This window comes from Sminthopsis crassicaudata, chromosome 4 (assembly GCF_048593235.1).
Source record: "Sminthopsis crassicaudata isolate SCR6 chromosome 4, ASM4859323v1, whole genome shotgun sequence".
NCBI classification, from domain to species: Eukaryota; Metazoa; Chordata; class Mammalia; order Dasyuromorphia; family Dasyuridae; genus Sminthopsis; species Sminthopsis crassicaudata.
Genome location: NC_133620.1, coordinates 106,700,604 through 106,721,375, shown reverse-complemented (window position 1 = coordinate 106,721,375; position 20,772 = coordinate 106,700,604). Strand labels below are relative to the sequence as shown.

Here is a 20,772-nt window from a genome sequence, read left to right as displayed (position 1 = left end):
AGTATTCTCTTGGCTCTGATCATTTTACTATCTGTGTTTTTTTTAAGATCATCATTTCTCACAGTATCACAATCTTATACTATCATAATCATATGCTACAATTTGTCAAGCTATTCCTCCATTGACAGACATCCCCACAATTTCTAGTTCTTTGACACCACAAAGAGAGTTGCTATAAATATTTTAGAACATAGAAGTTATTTTCCTTCCCCACCAAACATCTTTAGAAACAGACTTAGTGGTGGTATTGCTGAGTCAAAGGTTATATAGGGAGTTAAGTAACTCTTTGGGCATAATTCCAGATTGCTCTCCAAAAGGGTGGATCAGTACATACTTCCATCAATAGTGAATTAGTATCCCAATAAGTGTACTTGATCCTTTTTTTTTTAAAAAAAACTTTCTAGTATTCTCACATTTTATTCCCATCTATAAACCCTATGGAGCCAGATAAAATGGCACATTTGCTCTTCTTTATTCATGGTGAATTATGACCCAATTTCATGCCTTTTTACTAACTTTAATATTATATTTTAACTGCTCTGCCTTTGTTTCCCTAGCTTCCTTCAAGACTGAGGTCAAAATCACAATTTTTGCAGGAAGGATTTTTATAAATCATTTTACTCCCCTCTCTCAAATTCCTGCTCTCCAAAATTACCTTGCATTTACTTTCTCTGTATGCAATTTTTAAATACATTGTTATTTGTATGTTGTCTTTCTCTAATCTTTCTGAGCCTCAGTTTCTTTATTTGCAAACTATAAACTGCAAACTGTACTTGCAATACTTTACCTAATAGGATTGTTGCGGTAAAAGCATTTTGTAAATTAAAAGTGCTAGCTAAATGAGAGCTATTCAGATGTCTGTTAGCTAATGTGATTAGGCATGCAGTATTCTATTTAGTTAAATTCTATTTAGTCCTAGTTAGTTTAATGGTACCTATTTAATAATACCTAATCAATTCTCAAAGAATTATAATACAGAAATATACTTGAAACTAAATTGTATGAGCATAATTTAGTCTTTGATGACTCAATATGTTGTGGCATCCAAGATCTTCATCCTAGACTTCAGTTCTCATGCTTTAGATATGTATGGAAATGCTAGTTAGTGAAATTGTGATAGCCAGAATGTCAGAGAGGACATTTTATAAATTATGTTTAATCTATATTACTTGAATGTGATAAATCATATGCTTGTACCTTTATGATCTACAATTAGCTGGCCACTAATAGACCATGTTGCACCATATTGTTGAACTGAATTACATGCTGACACTCCTCTCTTCACTTCATTTTTTTCATTTTCTCTGTTCTCTCTCTTTTATTCCCAACCAGTTTTATGATTTGTTTGTATATAAGGGGAATATTACAAGTCAGGGTGTCAACTGTGTCCACATTCCTTAATATATCTGTGCCCATTTCTATACCATAGCAATAAATGTCTCAGGAAGAAGCAAATCACCCAATCATTTGCAATAAAGTCTTAACTTAGTATTCTCTTGTTTGTGTCTCTCCACACAGGTTTTGCAGCTGGGTTCAGACATCCTTCCCCAATACAAGCAAGAGGCACCAAAGACTCCCCCTCACATCATCTTACATTATTGTGTTTTCAAGACCACTTGGGATTGGATCATTTTGATCTTAACTTTCTACACTGCCATTTTGGTCCCTTACAATGTCTCTTTTAAAACAAGACAGAACAATGTGGCTTGGCTAGTTGTGGACAGTATTGTGGATGTCATTTTCCTGGTGGACATTGTACTTAATTTTCATACTACCTTTGTTGGACCAGCTGGGGAGGTGATCTCTGACCCCAAACTCATCCGCATGAATTACCTGAAGACCTGGTTTGTGATTGACCTGCTGTCCTGTTTGCCATATGATGTTATCAATGCATTCGAGAACGTGGATGAGGTTAGTATACGATCCTAAGCTCAGACGGTGGTCTTGTCCAACAGTGCTGAAAAAAAAAACAAAAACAAAACAACTAAGTGATGAAGATTTCTTCTTGTGATTTGGTGGGCAGGGCAAGAGGGAGAAGGAGCAGGCATAATCTGTAAAGCAAAAAAATTGTTAGGTCCTTAAATTCAATGGGAACCAGAGCAATAGCTACTTTAGACAGCTGCAGATTGTCCCTGCTTATTGTTTTCTGCTCTCTGAAACATAGTGGTTCTCAAGTTTTCTATTTTTCTTTGCTACAAAGGGGATGATTAAGTAGTATCAGGGCAGAGTTGGGAGGTACATATATGTGCCATTTCCCTTCAGTGAGAACAGGCAATTTTTTTTAACTTCTTTTTTCATAAGTTCAAAGTCTGGTATGTTTTGAGGTTAGTGTTTATAAATTGTAAGTTTTGTTTATTTTTATCATTATTTACTTGGCATACTATGTATGCTGGGTAAGTAAAATTATATTAAGCCAATTTTTCTATAAATGTTATCTGTACACCTATAAAATTTTATAGTACATTTAGAGAAACTTACTGCATGCTAATGTGCTGTTGCACACACCTTTGAAAACCATTTGTATAACAGAATCATAGCATGTTAGATTGGAGGTCAGATTATGCAAGGTCTAGGATACCCAGCTCAGTAGGATGTACTTTCTCCCTTATACAATTCATTTTTTCCCCTGCCAATTTCCAACCCTGGGAAGAAGTTTTTGGATGGAATAAGTTGGGTTTCTTTTTCAAGGAAGTTTTAGGAATGACTTATCATTTTAATTCTTTAGGTCCCCACTTTCTCTCATTTGTGGCAGAAAGTCAAGAACCTGACAAGTAATGCAATCGTTCAGTACAGAAGGGTTGCACTGTCAGTTCTTAAGGCAATATGGATAATAAAGCAAAGAGGTACTATGTAAAAGTGTTGAATCAGAACATGTCTAAACACTGTAATTACCTGTATGAGGACATTGGACATGCTAGGGAGAAAGCAATTGTCGATCTTGTTCCAATCATGTTCCTCTATCTTCCTGTTTGGGAAAGTTAATGAGTTAGATCATAAAGGACTAAAAACATTCTATTGCCCTGTCTGTGGATAGTTTCTAAGATAGGTTTCAGTGTCTAAGCTAAGTATTTCAACTGAAGGCTGGATAATTTCATCAGTTACGTTGTAATCAGAATTATCTTCTAACTATGGTTTGGGCTAGGTCCATGACGTCTTTCTCCCCAAACCCTTACACATACACACATATACACAACACACACAGAATATGAGAGAAATAATGACAGAAGGGAAAGAGAGGAGGGAAGGAAAAGAGAAAGAGAGACAGGAAGACAGAGAGACGGAGAGAGAAAGACAGAGACACAGAGAGATAGAGACAGAGAGACAAAGACAGACACAGAGACAGAGACATAGGGAGACACAAAGAGAGAGACACAGAGATACAGAGACAGAAACAGGGAGTCATAAACAGAGATGAGACAAACAGACACAGGGAGAAAGACAAGGAAATAGAGAGGGAGAGGGCTAGGCAGATTTGGCCATTCTTGAATCTGGACTATGCTCCTAGAACCCTGGGTTCTGGTAGGGGAACTTTTGGCTTATTTAATGCTAGATGTCTGTGTCACTTTTCAACAACTTCCAAATTATTGCATGGTGCAAGCACCATCTTTTATCCTTTATATGTTATCTTTTCTTGTTAGAATGTGTGCTCTGTGAAGAGATTATCTTGCTCGCTTATATTTGTACTCTTAGTTCCTGACACCTAGTAAATCCTTGTTAAAGATTGCTTTTATTTATTCATTTTAAAATTTGCATTATTTATTGTGAAGGGCACAAATGAGTTAAATTGGACCCTGAAGCTTTTGATGATGGCAGAGCTCTGCAAAATGGGATAGGAAAGCTGGTTATAGGAAAAGCAAAACACTATGAGAGGGAAAGAACGTTCATTTCACTTTGCATCAGCTGCTCTCTCTGATTTCAACTCTATAGAATAAGATGTTCCTAGACCTGGAGAATCCCCATCCTACTGGCCCTCCCCTTACCTGCTTCCTCCTATGTGTTATCTACCTTGTAAGGTTATTATTTTTTTTTTTTGTTTGTTTGTTTGTTTGTTTGTTTTGGCAAGGCAATCAGGGTTAAGTGACTAAATTGTAAGCTTCTGAAGAGCAGGTTTTCTTTTCAATATTTGTATCTCCAGTGTTTAACAGTGCCTGGTGTATAGTAGCCACTTAATACATATTTATTAGGTTGAATAGGGGAATAAAGGAAAACTGAGAATATTCATTTTTGACCTTGTCTATGTTGATAATGAAATATAGTTTAAGATGCTTTGAAGTCAAAGTGTTGTTTGAGTGACAGTCTATAATAGCATGTGGTTTTCTTGTCACAGGTGACATTTCCATTCCCTTTGTAGGAAGGTGGTAGTATTTACCAGTCTGGGAGCAGTCAGTTAAATTTATGCTACAAAAGGTAAGTAAGAGATTGTAGAGGTCAGGGGAAAAGTTCCTACAGAACCTGGGAGTGCACTGCAAGGAGAATTCTGAGAATGGAATAATGGAAAAAAGAGGAGGGACTGTGTCAATCTTCCTTCTTTTTCTTATCAAACTCTTTATGCTGTGAAACTAATAATTAAAGAACAGTTCACCCTGAAGATGTCAAGAACCTCAGACTCAATCTCCTGGGAAGTGCAAAGAGAAAGAAGAAGGAGGTCTATTAACTTTTGTTTCATCAAAAATATGTAGGGCTGAGATTTCTCTCTGGTCCTCATAATGATCCCTGCCCCCCAATGGATTTATATACCCCTGGAGAGAGATGAAGCACTTTAGAGAGAAGAGCCTGTTTGTTCCCTGGTGTTATAAAAGACAAAGGACTTGACACCTGGGTAGAAAGCCAAGGAAGACCTAAGTACAAGTCCTATCTTTCACACAAATTGACTATATGATCCTAGGCAAATCACTTAATGTTTTAGTACTCTGGGGTAGACAGCTTTCTTTTTTTTGAAAGGGAAGGTGTCATATTTTTTTATGCTGAATTTAACAAACACCAGATTAAATGAACATTTCCATATCCACTATAGAACTTTAGTCAAATATCTAATATTGCAAATTGCAGAAAACATGTTATCCTTCATGTGTAGAGGGAATTCCCTAGAATAATGATGTCACAGGTTCAGTTCTTTGCCCTTAGATTAGGGGTCTGATTGATTATTGATCAAACAATCAAATTCCTATGATGGACTTTGTAATGATTCATGAAATCAGGACTATACCTATAGCTAGGACACAAACTTTAAGGAAAAGAAAGTAATTTATTGTGGCTATTCTTGGTGCTGTAGATGTCTATATTGGTATCAATTTAGCTTGGGAAATATGCTTGTCCATTCATTTGAAATAGAGTGGAAAATGCTTATGAAATGAAAAAAAACAAAACTTAGAATGGGCCTATGTATAAATTTGGGAAGTTCTTAGAGATTAGAAATGTTATATTTTACTTTAAATAACTAGTAAATCATTGGACTAATAATTTTAATTTAAAAAAAATTTTTGCTCTGATTTCAGGGGTAAAGGGAGATTCCTGTTTTGTAAACTCTTCTTACCAGGGAAATTCTACACTTACCCTCAAACTTACATTATTAGAGAAGAATTATCTAGGATACTGAGAGGTTAGCAAATTTGTCCAAAGTCACAATCAGTGACAGAGGTGGTACTTGAACTCTGGTTATCCATACTTTTAGTTCAATTCTATTCATTAAGCTATGAGGCCTCTCATATTAACTCATATTTACATAGTATTTTACAGTTTAAAAATGCTTTCCTCTCAATTGTACTCTGAGGTAGGGAACACTAGTATTAGCCCCATTTTAAAACTGAGTAAATTGAGTCTCAGAGAAGTTAAATGACATGTTATTATAATCACACAACTCCTTAAATGTTGTAGCCAGAGTGCAAAACCAGGTATTCTAATGTGAAGCTAGAATTACTGATGAGAAGCTTTGAATGCCATATGCAGATTTTTTAAGAAGGACTAATCTACATAGAAACATTTCTTTCTCATATGGCAAATTTGCTGTTAGAAAATTCATACTTAATCTAATTTTGCCCTTAGAGTCCCAAGGGCACTAATTACATCTCTCTCCTTTTGAATCAGAGGAAGAAGCTCTTTGTTTCTATGAGTCAAGAGGCTTATCTCTAGCCTTAACTAGGGGATCTCCCAGTTCCCACTAGGGAAATAATTTACTCCCCACCTACAAGGAAAGCCATATAGCCAGGGGTTGCCCAGTCAGTATAATCTTGGAAATGCTAATGTATCTAGCATATCATAGTCAATTCTAGCTTCTAGCAGATATGGCAGTGATAGATTCCAATACCTGAGGCACTCTAAAGATACCATCTCTTTCTGATAACACAGGATTATTAACAAAAAAGATAAAATGCAAATAACACCTGAGGGTTGTCTAGTACTAAAATTTTTCCTTTCAAAGCCCATTTTTATCTTTTTCCTCTTTGTCATTCAACCTTTTGTCATTTCCTTTCCTTGCATAAGTTTCCCCAATAAGAAGGGGGAACTATGTCTTTTGAGTTATATCAGCAAAATTTATGATTATTAAATAGTAGCTTTTAAACTCTCTTTTGTATAGGTCAAGCATTTATTGATTTCTTTCCCAGGGCAGTAACTTGTAACAATACTAGGTTCATAGCATCCTAGAATACCATGTTATGTTCAGGTTAAAAAACTGCTCAAGGGACATAGCAGGATTTCATTATATTTTACAGAACTGTAAGCAGAAAAAACTTTATAGTAACTCTTCTATTTAATATTCCTTGAAAAAAAAAATATGTGCCGGGGTTTTTTTTTGTTTTTTGACCAATTACCTTGGTAAAAAGAGGGCCAAAGTAGGAACATTGTCATTTTCTTGTGTGAATCTTGTTCTCCGTGGGAAGTTGCATTATCAGCTGTATGTCTCTTTTGATGATCATGGCATGCTGCCAATGGCTGTTGGCCAAGCCATAACATCCAAGGCTCAGGTTTGATTTTTATTATGTTATAAATGGCACCCCTGTGCTAGCCTGCACCTCAGTTACATGGTTCAGGAATTCAGTGCCTGGAATACTTTTGTTATTTTAAGATTTACTTGTAGTAGGCACAGTACTTGGGTGTTTATATACTTCAGCATATATACTGACATTTAAAGGAACTGACATTTTATCAGTATGGATGATTCCTCTACTGATATAGAACACAACCCTTGGGATAGGATGTCACAGTAGCAAAACACTGGATTTAGAATCAGAAGGGTTTTTTTTTTTTGTTGTTTTGTTTTTTTTAATTGTTACTGTTTAGTCACATCCAATTTTTTGTGACCCCATTTGGGATTTTCTTGGCAAAGATACTTGGCAAAGGGGTTTGCCATTTCTTTCTGTAACTCATGTTACAGATGAGGAACTGAAGCCAACAAGGATAAGTGACTTGCCCAGTCAGTGTCTGAGATCCGATTTAAACTTAGGAAAGCAAGTTTTCCTAAGACTAAGTACTTTAGTGTGTTGCCTGGTTTCAAATCCTGGTGCTGCTACTTACTACTTGGGTGAGGCCTCAGTCAGACTGAAACTTATAGGAAAATCTTACCTTAAGAAGGCCAAGGTCTCCCACTACATTCAGGGCCATCTTCAATCATCCTGATCTGGCTACTGGACCCAGATGGCTCTGGAGGAGAAAGTGAGGTAGGTAACCTTGCACAGCCTTCCCTCAAATCCAATTCATTTGCATGTCATGACATCACCTCCCTGATATCATGGTCCTCTTTGAGAACAAAGGACAAACAACAGCAATGTTGTGATTATTAGCAAGTCACTTAATCCTTTTTAGGCTTTTGTTTTCTCATTTGTAAAATTTAGGGGTTGCATTAGTTTCATAGATGAATAGATTTTGGGTTGGAAGGTATCTTAGGAAGCTGTGTAGTCCAACCCTTTCATTTTACAGATTTACAACCCTTTCATTTACAGATGAGGAAACTGAGACCCAGAGAAGTTAAGTGATTTGTTCAAGATCACATCAGTCATTAGTGACAGAGCCAGGATTTGAAACCCACTCCTCTGATTATAACTACATTGTGTCCCATAGGTTCCTTCCAGATTAAAAACCATAGTCCCCTCAATGATTCATGAAATGAATTACTTCAGCTATTCCTCCCTCAGAATAAAGCTAACTTTTTGGTGATGGACTTTTCTGAACTCATGTAGGCTTATAATCAGACAACAGGCACATATTATATGATTCAGTATGTTCTCTAATCCTTTCTGGCTTGATAGGACTTTGAATTTAACTACAATAATTTTCAAGAATCTAGGGTCATCTCTAAGTTATGATTGGAATAGATCTCTAGTGAAGGGCTTTGTACAGAATAGATGCTTAAATGCACATTAATTTGTTTGAAGAGTTTTAGACAATTATATGTGTGTGTATGTGTTTGAGGAACACGAAAAGGTGGTGAGATTAAACTCTCCAAATAGAGACATTAAATGGAATGAATGTTTGATTTTTTGTCATAAATGCTATTTCCTCTGCAAGTAGGCATAACCATAAGTAGGTATGTGTGGGATTGGCATGAATAATAAAAAGGCAACTGGTCTTTAGAATTTTCTAGAAGCCAATAGTAGGAAAAAGATATCCAGTTTGTTCCAAGAGTTCTTAGAGTAAGGGATGAAGGTTAGCAAGATCTGGAATGACATATTTAGTCATTTATCAACAAGGCAACATGTAATAAAAGACCTATATATCCATTCATGGGCTCATCTCTCAAAAAATTGAATCTATGTTGTCATATTCATCTTGCTGTTACCTGATTCTTGCACCATATATGCCAAAATTCAGTTTGGCTTGGCCATTCTATTACCAGTGAATATATAATCTTGTCCAAGATAATAAGTAATAGAACCAAGATTTGAATTTGGGTGCTATGTCTTCAAGTTCATTTAGGAAAGGGAAAGAAGCATCTATATGTTTTTATTTGTTTCTCTCTGTAGTACAATAAACATTTCCTTCAAGTACTTATAGGTCAAATCATTCAGTGTATATTTAATATATTTCTTTAGTAAACAAGTTTGTTCAACATTTCCTATACTGATTCAGATAAGAGTAGTTCTTAATATCAGTAAAGGAAAAAACCCAGAACAAAATCCCACTTGGGCTCTTTGTCTTATTTAACTATCTTTGTGACCCTTGAAGACTTGAGGATTTTGAATATATATTTGCTCAGGGATATCAAACTAGTGTGCCGTAGGCAGGATTAGAAATCTAGACTCTAATTCTTTGTGATTGGTCCACTAGGTCATATTGCTTCTCTACAGTATTAGTATTGTGGTAATAAAATATAATTTCTATTAGCAATAAGAGAATAGTTATTTCATATCATGTACTGTTAAGTGAAGCAGAAGGTTTCAACAAATTGGATATATTTGAGACCATCTGGACAGCTAGTTTTCTATAATTTAGTAGTTAGAACATAATTCTTCTGAGGTCTTTGCTCATTCTGTCTCTTCTCCCTGAAAGGCAGAGTGGTATTGTGGGGAAAAAAAAAAAAAAAAACAAAAAAACAAACCACTGACTTGGTAGTTAGAAGACCTGGGCTCAAATGTGTCCTCTAATTACTTGTGTGAGTTTAGGCAAATTAAATGATATTAGGCCTCCATTTCTTATCTGTAAACTTAAGGAATTTTATTTGACAGAATAGAAAAACTCAGTTCCACAGTGACGTCTCATTAAAGAAACAAAAGAGACACAGGAGTAAAGAACAATTTGGAATAAGAGAAAACAATAATGTTAAAAGAAAAAAAGTGATCTCAACAGAAGCAAAATAGGAGGATAGGAACATAGAGATAAATTAAGGATCTCAGAAGAACACAAGTCAAAAAACCTGAATATGATAATGCTTTAAGAAAATTATCCATAACTTCTGAATATAAAAACAATTCTCACCTTGTCACTGTCCAGACAACCTGAGTTCTTACCTGGTAATCCTAACAAGTACCAATTAAAAGAATGTGCAAATTACTTCCAGAAAAAAGAAAAGAAATTCTGTGTAAACTCTAAATTTGTGGTTAAATTATGATTAAATTGAAAAATTCCAATGATAAATAACAAATTCTGAAAGCAATAAGGAGTAAGGCTTTCAATAGAAAGGAAGGAAATATCAAATGACAAGACTATTCTGCATCCACCAGGAACTATAGGAAGAAATGGAATGCTCCAAATAGCAAAAGAGCTTAAGATACAACTCAAGATGAAATACCCTGCAAACCTGAACTTTCTGAAGTCTTTCAAGAAGAAGGGGCCCTGCAATAGAATGGATATGCATGAAAAGAAAATGAGAAAGGAAAAGAGAGAAATATTGTTATAATGGCAGGAAAGTATCTGATTGATGAATCTTCTTATGGAAGAAGAGAGTCTATAAATAGAGATATTGACCTTACAACTGGTAAATATGCAGGAATTTTTGTGTTTAGAGATATTGTTCTTTCTGGAGAAAAGGAAATGAATTCCTGGGGGTAGCATACATCTAGAAGAGTGTAAATTTCTTTTTTCTTTACTTCCTACCCTTGTCTTAGAGATGGCTACCATTATATATATATATATATGTATATATATATATATATATACACACACACACACACATATATATGTATATATATGTATGTATATATATACATACATATATATACACATATATATGTATATATATTATATATGCATAATATAAATATTATATCTATATGTCTGTGTGTATTATATGTTAAACTATTCTATACATACTTCTATTTATCAGTTATTTCTTTGGATGTAGATAGTATCTTTCTTTGTATGCCCTCTATAGCTAATTTGGATATTTATAATAGTAAAAATAACTTATTTCCTCAGTTATTCTTAAAACAATATTGCTATCATTGTATACAATGTTATATTCATTCTGCTCATTTTGTTCTTCATTTGTTGTGTGCAAGTCTTCCATGTTTTTCTAAAATCACTGAGCTTATCATTTCTTATAGCACAATATTATTCCATCGCAATGGGCATTCCTGCAGTTTCCGGTTCTTTGTCAACCACAAAGAAAGCTGCTATAAACATTTTAGAAATAAAGGTTTTTTGTCCTTTCCTCCTCGTTATCTTTGGAAATAGACCAAGTAGTGACATTTCTGGGTCAAAAGTTTTGGTGGTTTAATATCTCTTTAGGCATAATTCTAGATTGCTTTCTCAAATGATTGGATTAGTTCACAGTTCTGTTTACAATGAACGTGTCCCAATTTTTCTGCATACCCTCCAACATATGTCAATTTTCTCTTCTATCATTTTAGCCAATCTGATAGGTATAATGAGGTATCTCAAAGTTATTTTAATCTGCATTTAGAGAATTTTTTTCATATGACTATAAATTGTTTTGATTCTTTTGTCAGAAACTATTCATATCCTTGGATCAGTTACTGATTGGGTAATAGGAGACTTATTCTTAAAAAATAAGATTGAGGAAATGGATAACTTTGAATATGTATATGAATTGATAACTTCAATTACTGAAAATCTTTTGTACAAACCAACAATGTACCTAGGATCTAAAATAGGAAGAGAAGGAGTCTAGTTGGGGGAGTGAAAATCTTTTTATCAAATTTTTCTGGTAAGATTTTAGTATCCAATATATGTATATTTAGTATCCATATATATGTATATGTATATCTCTTGGATACTAATATATATATATATGTATATGTATATCTCTTGGATACTAAAATCCATATATACTATAATACTATTATATATATAATTGTTATATGATTGTTTATATATAAATATAAACACTCACATACATATATGTTCAAAAGTTGTTTCCTAGTAAACAGGTGATCTAAGGATATGAACAATTATCAAAAGAATAGTAAACTATTACCAAAGGAAATGGAGTCATCAAATTTTAAATTAAAGAATTTCCCAAATCACTAATAAAAAATACAAATCAAAAGAACTCTGAGTTTTTATCTCACATCCTGCAAATTTGCAAAGATGACAGATAATGAGAACAATAAGTGTGGGAGAAGTTGTGTGATGGGAATCTAGTACATTATTGGTGAAGCTGTAAATAAATACAGCCATTTTAAAAAGCAATTTGTTTATTACTGTCATTCCAGACATTTCATTACTTAGATTTTATTACTATGTCAAAGAGGTCATTGATAAGAAGAAAATATTTCTATGTATACCAAAATTTTTATAGCAACAACTTTTGGAATAGCAAAGATTGGACACAAAGTATTTGTTCATCAGCTAGAGAATGGCCAAACAAATTGTGGTATATGAATATAATGAAATACTGATACATTGTAAGAAATTATTAGTATCATGAATACAGGAAAGCTTGGAAAAATCTTTATGAATTGATGCAGAACAAAGTATTCAGAAAACAACCAATATATTGATTACAACAATGTAAATCAAATGAATAACCATTAAAAAATTAAAAGGAAATGTTGTAATTATAAAGAATAAGCTTTCCTAGAAAGAAGAGATTTGGAAAGTAACTCCCATCTCATTCCTTTGCAAAAGTGAGAAGTTCACGGGTATTGGACATTGAACACATTTTTAGATGCTTTTGATATATTGATAAGTTATGCTGATTTTTAGCTCTTTTGCTTTAAATTTTTCTTTACAATTCTGAAATTCTAAAAATTTCTTTTTAAAAAAATATTATTTGTTATATGGGATGGCTTACTTTGGTTCCTCCTTTGAGTAGGATTACAAGAAGAAATTATGTCTATACAAAAAAAAAAGACATCAAGGTTAAAAACAGTCAAATAAGATGTTGTTTTTGATTCTCCTGGACATAGGGAGCTACCGGAGTTACTGAATGGAAGAAGGACTAACATGCTTAGACCTGCATTTTAAGAAAATCAGTTTGACAGCTGAGAATGATAGACTGAATGGACAACCAATGGACTTTTATTATTGCCTAGACATGAAGTTATGAGAGTCTGCACTATGGTGTTTGATTCTGAAAATTAGATGGCAAGATAAGCTACCAAAAACTGATATTCTTTCTTGAACTAAACTGCCAAGCATTTGAACTCTACTGTAAAGATCACAATTCCATTGGGCTGGCCTTGTTTGAATGTCAAATGTACACACTTGCCAAAAAAATTATTTTATGGAGAATTCACACAGGGCAAGTGATCACAAGGTGATCAGAAAAAGTGATACTAGGACACTCTCAAGGTATCTCTCAAGATCTTTAGAATTAGTTGTATGACATGAGAGACAGTGGCGCAGTACCACTCAGCATGTCCTGCTCTCTCAGAGAAGGTGATCTGCTTTGTAAGCAAAGCAGAATTGAATTAACCCAGAAGAAATGAAAGTGAACAAAATTATAGAAGCCACCCCAAAAGTTCATAAGGATTATTTGTGTCCAACTTGTGGCAGAGCATTATGAGCTAGTATTGGTCTGACTAGCCACAGTTGGACTTATTGTAACTTGGCTCCAAAATAGTGATGTCATTTTTATTCTCTTTAAAAATGAAGGACAACAAGGGCAGCTAAGTTGTACAGTGGCCCTGAAGTCAGGAGAACCTGAGTTCAAATCTGGCCTCAGACACTTAATACTTCCTAGCTGTGTGACCCTGGGCAAGTCATTTAACCCCAATTGCCTCAGCTAAAATAAATAAATAAATAAATAAAAATAATAAAGGACAACAGCCAATTATGTTGTTTGTAGTGTTAGAAGAGAAATAGAGAATATACAAGTCATATTACAGGTAAAAACAAGACTTGATAAACTGATTGAATATGGGGATGAAAGAGAGTAAAGAGTAAGGAATGACAACCAGATTATGAGCATGGTCAACCAGAAAGTAGGAGTGCCTTTAATAGTAATAGGGAAGGAAGTTAGAACAGAAATGTTCTGGGAAAAAATGATGAGTTCAGTTTTAGACATATTGAGTTCATGGTGTCTGTGAAACATTCGGTTTGAAATTTTTACTTGGCAATGGGAGATATAAGAATGAATTTTAATAGAGAGATTAGGGTTGGACAAATAGATCTTAGAATCATCTCCATAGAGATAATAATTGATATCATGGGATCTGAATAGATCATTAAGTGATAGCATAGAGGGAGAAGAGAAGAGGACCTATTCACAGTCCTGAGAAACAATCATGATTAATTTTCACAATATGCATGAATTTTCAGCCAAGGAGACAGAGAAAGAGTTATCAAAGGAGAATCTGGAGAGACCAATGTCACAAAAACCTAAAGAAGAGTATCAAGGAAAAGACTATGATAGATTGTGTCAGAGGCTACAGAAAGATAAAGAAGGAAAATCAAGATTGGGAAAAGGTCATTAGAGTGGAAAATTTAAGAGATCACTCTTAACTTTGAAGAAAGCAATCTCAATTGAATGATAAGGTCTGGAGCCACATAGGGCACACTAGAGGGGAGTGAGAAGAAAGGAAAATGAAGCATCAATTGTAGATAGTCTTCTCAAGAAGTTTAGCCCTGAAAGGGAGGAGAATTATAGAATGATAGTGAGGATTGATCAAGTGAGGGTTTTTTGAGAATAAGAGAGATATGGATATTTCTGTAGGTATTAGGGAAGCAGCCAGTGTAGAGGGAGAGATTGAAGATAAATTAGAGAGTAGAGATAATAGAGGAGACAATGTACTAGAGAAAGTGGGATGGAATGGGATCACTTCCTCATGTAAAAGAGTTTTCCATGGCAAGGAGGAGAGCCATCTCTTCCTGTGAGACAAGCTTGAAAGAGAAGATAATAGTGGAGGGCATCTGAGTGACATGAGATGAGGAAAAGAATGAACTTTCAGTGAATGGCCTCAGCTTTCTCAGTGAAATATGAAAAAAGGTTCTCTGTTGATAGATTAAGGGAAGACAGGAAAAAAGTTGAATGTCCATTATCAGAGGCTTCTGGGAGAAAGCAGCAGAGGATACAAGAATTCCAAAGACCATGCAAGGAAAGTATTAGCATATATATATGTATATATATATATATATATATAATTTCCTTAAAATATTAATAGACTAAGACTCTGAAAGGGGACTATATAGAGTAGAAAATAGGTCCTAGAAAAAGGTGCTTAAATTCAAGGGCTGCACTCAGCCAAAGCTTGTTGACTAGTTGACAGAGAACTATGTTCAAAATTGAGTATATGACCTGTAATTAACGATTTGCCAGCTGCCTACTCTATCGACACAAGTGATTGAAAAGGGCCAGGAAAGGCCTCTCTGCTTTTAAATTTCTTACACCATCTTACCTCAGTCCCTGAGGTTTGCTTTTTTTTTCTTTTTTTTTTTCCTTCTTTGGACTATTACATTCAAAAAAATTATCACTATCAACCACAAAATTTTTTGCTCAAATTAGTTTAACTAGAAAAATGAGCCTAGAAATAATTCAGGAAGGGAAAGTTTGGATATAGTAGAAAGGCAGGCTCATCTATAGTAGAAAGGTAAGCATGAGGTTTCTTAGTCACTGGGAGCTACTTCCAAACATGTAGGAGGAGATGAAGGAAGGAAGGCTAGAGAGCAAATAGAGGCAAATTGTATTTTTACCTATGTTTAAGTCTAGGAGGCTAAGTGGGATAGTTGCCATACTAAGTATTTTAGGAATAAGATATTGAGTGGAAAGAATTAAATAAAAAAGGGTTGAAAATGATTTTTTGGAGAATTAAAGATGAGGCAAAGAGCAGTTAGTTCTTGTGAAGGGGAAGTGGGAAGAAGAACAGTGAATAAAGAAAGGAAAGCAGTGGGTAGATTAGGAATGCTTTGCTCAGTTACCCTTTTATGTTAACAGATTCTGAAATGGCATCTTTAACTAAAGGAATGAATTGGATTGAACAAGAAAATAGCCTCCCTATAGTAACACAGAGAGGAAAGACCCTTGCAAATAATGTGATTTTAAAACATTTTTAAAAGAACACCCTATTTGTGTCTCGTCCTTATGAAAATATTTTCAATTTAAAAAACATGAGCATGGATGAGATAATAAACATGAAAATGTTTTGAGCTCTTTAGGAAATGATACCATGCAAATTTCAGTTGATGTAATAAACCCTGGGTAGACTCATCAGTAATCCTTTTTCTTTTCTTTTCTTTTTTTTTTTTTGTTACCTGCTATGTTTGGGGCTCTGTTGCTAAGGAAATGTATAAAGGAATCAGAGAGTATACTTCTGTAACTGTGAAGCTTCCACTTTGCTTAATAATACTATGAATATGAATAATAAAAAGCTCACATTTACAGACTGCTTCCAGATTTACAAGAAACTTCATGAGGGATCTCAGCAACCTGTGAAATAGATAATGCAAGTGTTGTCATCCACATTTTACAGATAAGTAAACTTTGGCTTAGAGACCAAAAGTGACTTACCCATGATACTTACCTAAAGAGAAAGTAGCAGATCATGATTGAAACTCAGGTGTCCTAACTCTTAAGTTCAGGATTCCTAATACTATCCTAGGTATCCTGTAACTCTGCAGACAAAACATGAATAAACATTGTTATATCTTACTAAACTCAACAAAAACAGCTATGCAATTCTGGAAAAGCCATGTGAACAAGTGCAGTTATATAGTTAACTCAGAGCATCTGTGTTCAGAAGGTGTGAAGTAAAAAAAAAATTAGCCAGGGATTTAGGTTGGTCATAGGAGACTTTTTGTAGACGTGAATTTTGAGCCAGGTCTGGAGCAGTGTTTAAGGCACTGGATTTGGAGTCAAGAGTAACCAAGCTGAAATCTCAGTTCAGACATTCTCGCTGGGCAAGTCACTTCATTTCCTCAGATAAGCGTCTACTTTACAATGTAGTTATAAGAGTCCAGGAAGGTAGTATATGTAAAGTGCTTTGTAGACATTAAATAAGAATATGCATGCTATTTATAATTGCCAATATTGTTATTAGGAATAGATTGATAAATTTATAAAGAATGAATAAATATATGAATTAAAAATTAAATGCTTACTATGTGCCAGGCACTGTGCCAAACATTTGAAAGATAAACAAGTCATATTGGGCTTAGGGATGGCTAGGAAATTATTACATATTAGTACCATTGGTTGTCAGACCAGAAAATAAAAATGTTTCTAAGAATAAAGTCACATCAAGTGATGCAATGCATTAAAAAAATCTATAAGGCAATGAAAATAGAGATAAGATAAAAATGTATTTCAAAGCAAAATTATAATAAATGTTTTACGTTTATTGATATATTTTATCCTTTTAATATTAAAGGGTATAAGAAATATAATGTGTACTTGCTTGGGGAATCTTAAACTAAGTGAGAAGAGTCAGGGGAACCACTAATGAGCTGTTAAAACCACCAGGAGAATCTAAACCAGGGGAAACACAAGCTCCCTCAAGTTCTTGAGATAATGCTTCCATTATCTTCTAACCTTAAGAACTTTGGATCTGAAATTAGTAGATGAGCTTCCATGTTCCTAGCCCTGCCAGAATTTTTGCCTGAAAGTCGAAAGACTAGGTCCTAGTGTCAGATTTTTCAGGATTTAAAGGCTGGGATGGGCTTGTCTCAGGGCTAGCAACAAAAAGCCAGTTGGCTTCAGATCAGAGTTGAGCTACCATTTATTACTGTGGCCTCTGAATTCTAGTCCAGGCATCAGACCATTCAGGGATCTCCATGATGGTGATCCTACTTTCCTATCTTTGTTCTTTAATTAGACCTTAGGTCCTTTGGATTTTTGATTTCTCAGGACTTTGGTCCATGGAACTTTAATGTTCTAGCTGGGGTGGTTCTTATCCTGCATCTTACCTGTACCCTCTAATCGCTTCTATTTTCTAACAATTCATCTACTAACCTCTTTTGAGAGCATGTTGTCAAACATGCCTTAGAAAATGCTATTGAATACATTTTTTTTTCACCCAATGGGGACAAATTTGAGAACCTACTGGCAGCCTCTCCAAAAATCTCACTTGTATTTTATCAAAGATTACAGATTATTTATTTGATATTACTATTACCATTGGGTTATCACTCAGCATCTTAACCAAGTCATTCTGGAGTGTTGAGGAACTAGATTGGGCTAGGTAACTTACATGTTGTTTAAATTTCTACCACACAGGGCTAAGCTGTTGTACCTTAATTTCATATTGAGAATTGAATTCACCCACATTTGCTCTATAAATCTCTGAGAAAAGGGCTGTTTGTAATTGGAACGCTGACAAGCCTCTAACTCCAGCCACACTCATGGGTGCTGCTGTAATCAGTTATGGGTCGACATTAGCTAAATTGAGTATCATCCATCATGCTTATTAGATGTGGTAGGGGATATATGCATACTGAAAGATCAGCAGGAAAGACACATTAAATATAGATGAACTGTGTTTTCTCAAGCAGCTGAATTCGTGAGCAAAGCAGCATATAGCCTGGTTTCATTGGCAAAGAATTGATGCTAAGTAAGAAGACGTAAGGGCCTGAGGAGGGGAGAAGTCCCAAGAATTGCAAAAATAAATTAAATTACTTATATCTCACCAGTAACAGAGCAAATAGCAAAGTATGAGAGTATAAAACAGCAATGATTGATCAGAAGATTACAGAAAGCTTTCAGAGCTAAACCACCATTTTCTTAGGTTCCATTATGTCACGGACCCAAACTATCCTTGTCAAGCAAGTGACTTATTCTCCTTAGGTAATCTGATCCCTCCAGGAGTCCCTGATAGCCCAAGTGGGTTTTCATTAAAAATGATTTGAGAAAATTGAAAAAAAAACATTCTGAATAGCCTCACACAGATTATGCTCAGGATTCTAGTAGCTCATGATGCTGCTTCTTCTTTCTTCTTTTTTCCATTTATTGCCCTTTGGCACCCAATGTAGATAGAGGGACTAGACTGGTTATTTTATTGGTATAAGGAACTACCAGATAAAGAAACTCCCTCCAGCAATGCAGATAAGTACTTTTTCTACAATTTTATGGTCTTAAAAACTTGCTCAGATAGCTGAGAATGTGATTTGTCTGGGGTCACAGAGCCAATAAGTGTCAGAAACAAATTATCATTGACCTTGTAGTTGTTGTCATCATCATCATCATCATCATCATCATCATCACCATCATCATCATCATCATCATCTTTTTCTTTTTCTTCATCTATAGCATGTGATGCTCTTTTTTAAGATGTTCACAGTGGCTGCAATATCACTAAAGCACTTTATTTATATAAAAAATAAGAATAGATAGTCTTATAGAATTTTCAATCCATATACACAACATTCAGATAGATGGATTTTAGGAATAAGATAGTGTAATGGATAGAGGGTCAAATTCTTCTGACAATTCCTAGCAATGTGACTGTAAGTCACTGTCCTCCTACTGCCCCAAGCCACTCTGTCTGACTCTAAATTACAGGTGAATTGTCAAACTGCATTAGTGGAGAAAGTTTCTTCACTTCATTATATTGTTAAAATCTTATATTTGAATCAATAATAATAATAGTAACTGTAAATGTCAAAGTTCTCAAATGACTGCATTCTAAAGTTTGAAAAGTGCTTATATACTTTATTCATTATTTATTCATTCTCTATTCATCTTCTCAAGCTATGATTTTATAACTCTTGCTCAGTCAAGCTCTTAGAAAAATATCTATTCCCATTGCCTTCATTTCCTTTCTTCTCTTTCTTCAAGCTTTGTAATTTGGTTTCCTACCTCATCAATCATCTGAAACTACTCTTCAAAGTTACCAATCATTTCTTTTTCAAAGTTTTATTTAATTTTTAAAATAAGTTTTATCATTAGTTTTTGTTTTTAAATTACAAGAAAATTTATCATTAAAGCAAAGGATGTTTTTAAAGAAAAAGAGAAAACATCCCCAATCAAACTGATAAATTCTTTGAAAAAGTTAGAAAATATATGCAATGCTCTACTCCTGTGGACCTCCCTCATTTGCAAAAGAGTGAGATGGAATTTCTTCTCTGAAGCCATGTTTATTCTTTGTAATATTCACTTTTGATTGTTTTGTTCTTTCTATTTGCATGGTAGCAGCTAGGTAGTATAGCGGATAGAATGCTGGTCAGGAGTCAGTCAGACTCATCTTCCTTAGTTCAAATTTAGCTTCTTAGCTGTGTGATTCTGGACAAGTTATTGATCCTGCTTGCCTCAGTTACCTCATTTGTAAAATGAGCTGGAGAAGGAAATAGCAAACCACTCCAGTATTTCTGCCAAAAAACCCTCAGAGTTATGAAGATTTGGACAAGACTAAAGAACAAGACTAAAGTCATTATTCATTTTTTTCACCTTGGCTTTGCTTTCTTAACTCTTTAAAAGTTCACATAGTTTTTCCATGCTTTTAGATATTTATAAATTACCAAATATGATAAGCTTTTTCTCAGTCTCCCTTCTTTATCCCTTGGGAGCTTTGGAACTATTGACTATCCTCTCCTAGATCATCCCTTCTTTCTTTTTTTTTTTATGACATTGCTCTTTCTTGGTTCTCCTATTTGTCTCATTGTTCCTCCAAAGTTTTCTTTGCTGGACTATCATATAATATCCCCCTAATTGTGAACCTATTCCAAATTACTGTACTTGTCCTTCTGATCTCCTCCCTTCCCTTCCACCCTTTCCCTTTCCCCTTTCTTCCCTCTCTTTTTATACTCTCTCTGTCTTGAAGATCTCATCAGGTAAATGTGTTTAATTACCATCTCTAATACAGGTCTATGTTTTTTAGCCCTAATTTCTCTTCTATGCTCCAGACCTACATCAAAAATTACTAGTTGAACATTTCCAACTGGATAGTTCCTAGGCATCACAAATAAACCATTTTCAAAACAAAAATTATTTTTTTTTCTGTCCCTCTT

General features: G+C 34.5%; 1 protein-coding gene across 9 annotated transcripts in view; it reads left to right on the top strand.

The window, feature by feature from the left end:
- Positions 1 to 20,772, top strand: part of KCNH1 (potassium voltage-gated channel subfamily H member 1) — a 610,670-nt gene that overhangs the window by 183,086 nt on the left and 406,812 nt on the right. For all 9 annotated transcript variants that reach the window (XM_074309074.1, XM_074309077.1, XM_074309078.1 and 6 more), the window contains one exon: positions 1,519 to 1,911. In XM_074309074.1, the coding sequence (XP_074165175.1) occupies positions 1,519 to 1,911 (393 nt within the window). The remainder of the gene's footprint in view (positions 1 to 1,518; positions 1,912 to 20,772) is intronic.